Raw genomic sequence first — 10,000 nt, 5'->3', positions numbered from 1 at the left:
TCTGTCTCTGTGTGTGTGTGTGTGTGTGTATGTGTGTGTCTGTGTCTCTGTCTCTGTCTGTGTGTGTGTGTGTGTGTGTGTGTGTGTGTGTGTGTGTGTGTGTGTCTCTGTCTGTCTGTGTTTGTGTCTCTGTGTGTGTGTGTGTGTGTGTGTGTGTGTGTGTGTGTCTCACCAGGAAGCTCATGAGGAACTTGTGCAGGTAGACCACCTTGATGCAGCCCAGCCTCAGGGTGATCTTGCCGTCCACCTGGTTGGTGTCGTGGTAGCCCCCCCCCTGGGTGGCGCTGGGGTAGAGGGACAGGCGGAAGCTGAACACCTCCTCCCCCACGATGGACACCGCCTGGGACAGGGACAGGGGACGTACAGGTGTTATAACAGCTTATGACAGCATATGACAGCGTATGACAGCTTATAACAGTTTAGGACAGCTTATAACTGCTTATGACAGCTTATGACACCGCCTACAGCCAGGGACAGGGTACATTCATGTGTTATAACAGCTTATGACAGCTTATGACAGCTTATGACACCGCCTGCAGGCAGGGACAGGTGTTCATGTGTTATAACAGCTTATAACAGCTTACAACAGTTTATAGCAGCTTATGACAGCTTATGACACCGCCTACAGCCAGGGACAGGGTACGTTCATGTGTTATAACAGCGTATGAAAGCTTATAACAGCTTATGACAGCTTATGAAAGCTTATAACAGCTTATGACAGCTTATAACAGCTTATGACAGCTTATGACAGCTTATGAAAGCTTATAACAGCTTACAACAGTTTATAACGTTCATGTGTTATAACAGCTTATAACAGCTTATGACAGCTTATGACAGCTTATGACATCTTATGACACCGCCTACAGCCAGGGACAGGGTACGTACATGTGTCATAACAGCTTATAACAGCTTATAACAGCTTATGACAGCTTACAACAGTTTATGACAGCTTACAACAGTTTATGACAGCTTATGACAGCGTATAACAGCTTATGACAGCTTATGACAGCGTATAACATCTTATAACAGCTTATGACAGGTTGTGACAGCTCCCACGACAGCTCCTACGTTTTTGTGGATGGTTTTGGGGTCGACGTCGATGACCACGATGTCTCTGAGCCTGGCGAACACTTCCGTGGCCTTGGCCTGGACCAGCACGGACGCATCGATACCTGAGGACACACAGGAGACGGGGTTAGCCCGCTGAGCTCAAGCCTCAGAGACGTTAGACCTGGACCAGGAAGTAAACAACATTGATATTTGAGTGTACAACAGACAGGCGTTAGCTTGACCAGCATGGGACTTTCTCATACACCACCGGGGGGCAGGCCGGTGGAGGTAGAAATCGGAGGACGCGGCTCATTGTAAGCCATGGAACGGGGTGTGTTTGATATTCCGTCCCTCGTTCCGTTTCGTGATGTGTGACAATGAGCGGCCGTTGTCATAGACACAGGGACAGATCTAATAATAATAATCATAATAATAACTTAAAATGATAAAGCGCCTTTCACAGACCCACGGTCGTTTTCCAAGGGAATGGGACAAACAGAACAGAGCCAGAGAGACAAACTCACAAAACAAGGAACAGTGAAACAGCTTCTACAGGTTGAATGCGATGGTGAACAGGTGGGTTTGAAGGGCAGCTTTGAACATGTCCAGGGTTAGAGAGTCGCGGATATCCTTGGGTAGAGAGTTCCAGAGGGTGGGGGGGGGGGGCTGCCACACTGAAGGCTCTGTACCCGAAGGTCCGGAGTTTAGCGCTGGGTTGGATGAGGAGGCCCCGTGTTAGAAGATCTGGGTACAGCGTGCTGTGCGTCTTACCCTGGATCCTGATGTCAGCGATGTTGCGTCTGTCGTCACAGACCTGCACGCGGAAGGACCCCAGGACCGCAGACAGCTTGAGGTTGAAGATGTTGGCGTCTTTAGGTCCCTTCGACACTTTGGAAAGGAAACAAACGATGTTTTTAAAACGAGAGGATATTATTTCACCCTCAGGTTGTTGGAGATGTTTGGACCGGTGAATTTTCAAAGGCAGACTTTCGTTGTTTGTCGCTTTTTAACAGTTAATTTTTTCATTGTTTGTAACTTTTTAACAGTTTATTTTGTCATTGTTTGCCAGTCTTTCCACTGTAGTGTGTCCTGTACCGGTCTTGCCCTGTCCCGGGCCTCTGTCCGTCTGTTTCTTGGCCTGTCTGTCGGTGGAGGAGGTCAGGTCCTGCGGCAGGGCCGTGTTCAGATAGTTGATGGTGGAGAGAAGAGCTTTGGTGTGGAGCAGGAAGTCCAGGGAGGAGAACTCCACCTGAAACACAGAACAGCCACGACCAGAACACTTCACATGAAACACAACCACGACCAGAACACTTCACATGGATGACCTTGGCAGGGGAGGGGGGGGGGGAACGGGCTCATTCGGTTGTTAAGTCTGACGTCAAACGTGACGTTTAGCAATTTCCGGGTCCAAACCAGAAATTCCCCGCACCAGAGTACCAGTGTACTACAGCGGTAGAATGACAGTTCAATCGTTTTTTAGACTGGGATCTATTCATACAACAAGGGACGCAGCACTTTCCTGTTTTTCCCATATTGTCAGGGTATTTGAGCCTCGGAAAAGTGCTATACAAATATAATGAATTATTATTATTACTGAGGCATTTCGAAGAGAACGCCTCAGCCAACGTTGGACCCGGAAACACGTCACCACTTAACAACTGAATTGTAATGTCCTCCATTTTCTACCTCCACTAGCCTCCCCTCAGGTGTGACCCTAGTTCTCTCTCTCTATTGGCTTTGGTGTGGAGCCATTTCTCGTTTTCTCCAAAACATCGTTAAAAAGACACGGTAAGACAATAAAAGACTTAAAGAGTATTTTTCGCAGCAGGTTAGTGCTGTTTTGCTGCAGGCAAACAGGAGGCCCACTATGTCAACATGTTGACTCACATCTGCTGGAAGCGCCGCTCTGTAAATATGATTAAGCCTTCGCAGGGAGGGAGAGAGAGAGAGAGAGAGAGAGAGAGAGAGAGAAAGAGAGAGAGAAAGAGAGAGAGAGGGAGAGAGAGAGAGAGACAGAGGGAGGGAGAGAGAGAGAGACAGAGGGAGAGAGAGAGAGAGAGAGAGAGAGAGAGAGAGAGAGAGAGGGTTCGCCATCAATTGATGACACTATCTCCCTCTCCCAAGAAAACCCATTAGCCTCTGAGCCCTTAAACGTCAAGATATAAACGCCACTGAGAATAACATGGGCAGAGTGTGGCACGTGTGGCTTTTAGCTCTTAGAAAGCATCTTAAACACCACCAGGAAGTCATTAGCATAAAACAAGCTCTATAAAATAACATACCGTAGCCAGCAAAACAGAGTGAGAGCGAGATATAACAGCTAAACAACAACTGTCAGTAAGTAAGTAAGTAAGTAAGTAAAGCTTTATTTATATAGCGCCTTTCGTTGCGTGAAATGCAACTCAAAGCACTTTACAATAGAACACATACAACCAAAGATTACAAGAAGGGGGGGGGGGGGACACGAGACAACAATAGGGGAGGGGTGGGGGAAGGGAGGGAGGGGAGGGAGGGGTTACTGTACACTGTAACCCCCCCACCCCCACCCCCACCGCCCACCGCCCCCCCTGAAGCACCTATAGGTCTGTTGCCGTGACAACTGGAGATAAAAAAAACAACCCACCTTGAGTTTTTGCTCCGTGTTGTCAAACATGGTCTGGAAGTTAGGACCGCTGACGTCGGCCTGGGGAGGGAGAGAGAGAGAGAGACACGCTGATCAAACACACCACACACACCACACACCACACACACCACACACCACAGCACACACACACACCACACACACACACACACCACACCACACACCACACCACACACACCACACCACACCACACCACACACAACACACCACACCACACACAACACACCACACCACACCACACACACCACACCACACACACACACACACACACCACACACACAACCACACACCACACCACACACCACACCCACACACCACACACACCACACACACACCACACACACACACCACACACACCACACACACCACACCACACCACACACACCACACACACACCACACACACACACACACCACACACACTACACACACACCACACCACACACACCACACCACACACACACCACACCACACCCACCACACCACACACACCTCACCACACCACACACCACACATAGGGGACAGAGGATAGGGGACAGGGGATAGGAGACAGGGGATAGGGGACAGGGGACAGAAGACAGGGGACAGGGGGTAGGGGACAGGGGATAGGGGACAGGGATGAGGGGTGAGGGGACAGAAGACAGGGGACAGGGGGTAGGGGACAGGAGGTAGGGGACAGGGGACAGGGGACAGAGGATAGGGGACAGAGGACAGAGGATAGGGGACAGAGGATAGGGGACAGGGGATAGGGGACAGAGGATAGGGGACAGAGGATAGGGGACAGAGGATAGGGGACAGAGGATAGGGGACAGAGGACAGAGGATAGGGGACAGAGGATAGGGGACAGAGGATAGGGGACAGAGGATAGGGGACAGAGGATAGGGGACAGAGGATAGGGGACAGAGGACAGAGGACAGAGGATAGGGGACAGAGGATAGGGGACAGAGGATAGGGGACAGAGGATAGGGGACAGAGGACAGAGGATAGGGGACAGAGGATAGGGGACAGAGGATAGGGGACAGAGGATAGGGGACAGAGGATAGGGGACAGAGGATAGGGGACAGAGGATAGGGGACAGAGGATAGGGGACAGAGGATAGGGGACAGAGGATAGGGGACAGAGGATAGGGGACAGGGGATAGGGGACAGAGGATAGGGGACAGAGGATAGGGGACAGAGGATAGGGGACAGAGGATAGGGGACAGAGGACAGAGGATAGGGGACAGAGGATAGGGGACAGAGGATAGGGGACAGAGGATAGGGGACAGAGGATAGGGGACAGAGGATAGGGGACAGAGGATAGGGGACAGAGGATAGGGGACAGAGGATAGGAGACAGAGGATAGGGGACAGAGGTTAGGGGACAGAGGATAGGGGACAGAGGATAGGAGACAGAGGATAGGGGACAGAGGATAGGGGACAGGGGGTAGGGGACAGAGGATAGGAGACAGAGGATAGGGGACAGAGGATAGGGGACAGAGGATAGGGGACAGAGGATAGGGGACAGAGGATAGGGGACAGAAGATAGGGGACAGAGGATAGGGGACAGAGGATAGGGGACAGAGGATAGGAGACAGGGGGTAGGGGACAGAGGATAGGGGACAGAGGATAGGGGACAGGGGGTAGGGGACAGAGGATAGGGGACAGAGGATAGGGGACAGAGGATAGGGGACAGAGGATAGGGGACAGAGGATAGGGGACAGAGGATAGGGGACAGAGGATAGGAGACAGAGGATAGGGGACAGAGGATAGGAGACAGAGGATAGGGGACAGAGGATAGGGGACAGAGGATAGAGGACAGCTAGGACAGAGGATAGAGGACAGAGGATAGGAGACAGAGGATAGGGGACAGGGGATAGGGGACAGAGGATAGGGGACAGAGGATAGGGGACAGAGGATAGGGGACAGAGGATAGGGGACAGAGGATAGGGGACAGAGGATAGGGGACAGAGAATAGAGGACAGAGGATAGGGGACAGAGGATAGGGGACAGAGGATAGGGGACAGAGGATAGGGGACAGAGGATAGGGGACAGAGGATAGGGGACAGAGGATAGGAGACAGGGGATAGGGGACAGGGGACAGGGATGAGGGGTGAGGGGATAGGGGACAGAAGATAGGGGACAGAAGATAGGGGACAGAGGATAGGGGACAGGGGATAGGGGACAGAAGATAGGGGACAGAGGATAGGGGACAGGGGATAGGGGACAGAGGATAGGGGACAGAAGATAGGGGACAGAGGATAGAGGACAGAGGATAGGGGACAGGGGATTGGGGACAGAGGATAGGGGACAGAGGATAGGAGATAGGGGATAGGGGACAGGGGGTAGGGGACAGAGGATAGGAGATAGGGGATAGGGGACAGAGGATAGGGGACAGAGGATAGGGGACAGAGGATAGGGGACAGAGGATAGGGGACAGGGGATAGGGGACAGAGGATAGGGGACAGGGGATAGGAGACAGAGGATAGGGACAGAGGATAGGGGACAGAGGATAGGGGACAGAGGTTAGGGGACAGAGGATAGGGGACAGAGGGTAGGGGACAGGGGACAGGAGGTAGGGGACAGGGGGTAGGAGACAGAGGATAGAGGACAGAGGATAGGGGACAGAGGATAGGGGACAGAGGATAGGGGACAGATGATAGGGGACAGAGGATAGGGGACAGAGGATAGGGGACAGAGGATAGGGGACAGAGGATAGGGGACAGGGGGTAGGGGACAGAGGATAGGGGACAGGGGGTAGGGGACAGAGGATAGGGGACAGAGGATAGGGGACAGGGGATAGGGGACAGAGGATAGGAGACAGAGGATAGAGGACAGAGGATAGGGGACAGAGGATAGGGGACAGAGGATAGGGGACAGGGGGTAGGGGACAGAGGATAGGGGACAGAGGATAGGGGACAGAGGATAGGGGACAGAGGATAGGAGACAGAGGATAGGGGACAGAGGATAGGGGACAGGGGGTAGGGGACAGAGGATAGGGGACAGAGGATAGGGGACAGGGGATAGGGGACAGAGGATAGAGGACAGAGGATAGGGGACAGAGGATAGGAGACAGAGGATAGGGGACAGAGGATAGGGGACAGAGGATAGGGGACAGGGGGTAGGGGACAGAGGATAGGGGACAGAGGATAGGGGACAGAGGATAGGGGACAGAGGACAGGGGACAGAGGATAGGGGACAGAGGATAGGGGACAGAGGATAGGGGACAGAGGATAGGGGACAGAGGATAGGGGACAGAGGATAGGGGACAGAGGATAGGGGACAGAGGATAGGGGACAGAGGATAGGGGACAGAGGACAGGGGACAGAGGATAGGGGACAGAGGATAGGGGACAGAGGATAGGGGACAGAGGATAGGGGACAGAGGTTAGGGGACAGAGGATAGGGGACAGAGGATAGGGGACAGAGGATAGGGGACAGAGGATAGGGGACAGGGGATAGGGGACAGAGGATAGAGGACAGAGGATAGGGGACAGAGGACAGGGGACAGAGGATAGGGGACAGAGGATAGGGGACAGAGGATAGGGGACAGAGGATAGGGGACAGAGGATAGGAGACAGAGGATAGAGGACAGAGGATAGGGGACAGAGGATAGGGGACAGGGGGTAGGGGACAGAGGATAGGGGACAGAGGATAGAGGACAGAGGATAGGGGACAGAGGATAGGAGACAGAGGATAGGGGACAGAGGATAGGGGACAGAGGATAGGGGACAGGGGGTAGGGGACAGAGGATAGGGGACAGAGGATAGGGGACAGAGGATAGGGGACAGAGGACAGGGGACAGAGGATAGGGGACAGAGGATAGGGGACAGAGGATAGGGGACAGAGGATAGGGGACAGAGGTTAGGGGACAGAGGATAGGGGACAGAGGATAGGGGACAGAGGATAGGGGACAGAGGATAGGGGACAGAGGATAGGGGACAGAGGTTAGGGGACAGAGGATAGGGGACAGAGGATAGGGGACAGAGGATAGGGGACAGAGGATAGGGGACAGAGGATAGGGGACAGAGGATAGGGGACAGAGGATAGGGGACAGAGGATAGGGGACAGAGGATAGGGGACAGAGGATAGGGGACAGAGGATAGGGGACAGGGGGTAGGGGACAAGAGATAGGGGACAGAGGATAGGGGACAGAGGATAGGGGACAGGGGGTAGGGGACAAGAGATAGGGGACAGAGGATAGGGGACAGAGGATAGGGGACAGAGGATAGGGGACAGAGGATAGGGGACAGAGGATAGGGGACAGAGGATAGGGGACAGAGGATAGGGGACAGAGGATAGGGGACAGAGGATAGGGGACAGAGGATAGGGGACAGAGGATAGGGGACAGAGGATAGGGGACAGAGTGTAGGGGACAGAGGATAGGGGACAGGGGGTAGGGGACAAGAGATAGGGGACAGAGGATAGGGGACAGAGGATAGGGGACAGGGGGTAGGGGACAGAGGATAGGGGACAGAGGATAGGGGACAGAGGATAGGAGACAGAGGACAGGGGACAGAGGATAGGAGACAGAGGATAGGGGAAAGAGGATAGGGGACAGAGGATAGGGGACAGAGGATAGGGGACAGGGGTAGGGGACAGGAGGTAGGGGACAGAGGACAGGGGATAGGAGACAGAGGATAGGGGACAGAGGGGTTAGGGGTGAGGGCGTAGGGGTTAGGGGGTGAGGGCGTAGGGGTTAGGGGTTAGGGGTGAGGGCGTAGGGGTTAGGGGTTAGGTGTTAGGGGTTAGGGGTTAGGGGGTTAGGGGTTAGGGGTTAGGGGGTTAGGGGTGAGGGCGTAGGGGTTAGGTGTTAGGTGTTAGGGGTGAGGGCGTAGGGGTTAATGACAGGTTGGAGGGGTTAGGGGTTAGGGGGTTAGGGGTGAGGGCGTAGGTGTTAGGTGTTAGGTGTTAGGTGTTAGGTGTTAGGTGTTAGGGGTGAGGGCGTAGGGGTTAATGACAGGTGGGAGGTCTCACTTACTCTGGTGTACTCCACCTTCAGCAGGTCAGAGCTGTGCTTGTCAGAGGAGCTGATCAGCTGGAGAGGCTCGTTGTGAGAGTCTGGAACAGGCCAGAACCGGTTAGCGATAGCAACACCATTCATGACTGGTACCACTGATGGCTGCTACCACATAATAGTTGCTAGCACAGTGAATAAGGAGAATGTTGATGATTTTCTGGGATTTTGTTTTTTAATATTCTCTCACTGTTGAAATGAACCTACCATTAAAATGATAGACAGTTCATTTCGTTGTAAGGGGGTAAACTCACAAAATCCGTAGCGGGTGAAATACTTATTTCCCCCACTGTATCTCCTACCTAGTATGCCCTACCGTATATCTCCTAGTATGTGGGCCTACCGTATATCTCCTAGTATGTGGCTCTACCGTAAATCTCCTAGTATGTGGGCCTACCGTATATCTCCTAGTATGTGGGTCTACCATATATCTCCTAGTATGTGGGTCTACCGTATATCTCCTAGTATGTGACCCTACCGTATATCTCCCTACCGTATATCTCCTAGTATGTGGCTCTACCGTAAATCTCCTAGTATGTGGCCCTACCGTATATCTTCTAGTATGTGGGTCTACCGTATATCTCCTAGTATGTGACCCTACCGTATATCTCCTAGTATGTGGCCCTACCGTATATCTTCTAGTATGTGGGCCTACCGTAAATCTCCTAGTACGGGGGCCTACCGTATATCTCCTAGTATGTGGGCCTACCGTATATCTCCTAGTACGGGGGCCTACCGTATATCTCCTAGTACGGGGGCCTACCATATATCTCCTAGTATGTGGGCCTACCGTATATCTCCTAGTATGGGGGCCTACCGTATATCTCCCAGTATGTGGCCCTACCGTATATCTCCTAGTATGTGGGCCTACCGTATATCTCCTAGTATGTGGGCCTACCTTATATCTCCTAGTATGTGGCCCTACCGTATATCTCCTAGTATGTGGCCCTACCTTAAATCTCCTAATAAGTGGCCCTACCGTATATCTCCTAGTATGTGACCCTATCGTATATCTCCTAGTATGTGGGCCTACCGTATATCTCCTAGTACGTGGGCCTACCGTATATCTCCTAGTACGGGGGCCTACCGTATATCTCCTAGTATGTGGTCCTACCGTATATCTCCTAGTGTGTGGCCCTACCTTATATCTCCTAGTATGTGGCCCTACCGTATATCTCCTAGTATGCCCTACCTTAAATCTCGTAATAAGTGGCCCTAACGTATATCTCGTAATAAGTGGCCCTACCGTATATCTCCTAGTACAGGGGCCTACCGTATATCTCCTAGTACGGGGGCCTACCTCGTATCTCCCAGTAG

At 52.6% G+C, this 10,000-nt stretch overlaps 1 protein-coding gene across 1 annotated transcript in view; it reads right to left on the bottom strand.

Annotated features, from left to right (window-relative positions):
* vps13c (vacuolar protein sorting 13 homolog C) overlaps positions 1-10,000 on the bottom strand; it is a gene marked incomplete at its 5' end in the record, with an annotated part of 128,043 nt that overhangs the window by 67,476 nt on the left and 50,567 nt on the right. The window contains 7 exon segments of the mRNA XM_080531967.1: positions 173-340; positions 1,069-1,172; positions 1,822-1,938; positions 2,146-2,299; positions 3,674-3,733; positions 8,648-8,727; positions 9,984-10,000. The exon segment at positions 9,984-10,000 is cut by the window's right edge and continues 137 nt beyond it. Of these exon segments, the coding sequence (XP_080388093.1) occupies positions 173-340; positions 1,069-1,172; positions 1,822-1,938; positions 2,146-2,299; positions 3,674-3,733; positions 8,648-8,727; positions 9,984-10,000 (700 nt within the window).

The sequence above is a fragment of the Nansenia antarctica genome, assembly GCF_963989245.1.
Source record: "Nansenia antarctica genome assembly, chromosome: 5".
NCBI lineage: Eukaryota > Metazoa > Chordata > Actinopteri > Argentiniformes > Microstomatidae > Nansenia > Nansenia antarctica.
This window is presented reverse-complemented; position numbering and strand designations above follow the sequence as displayed.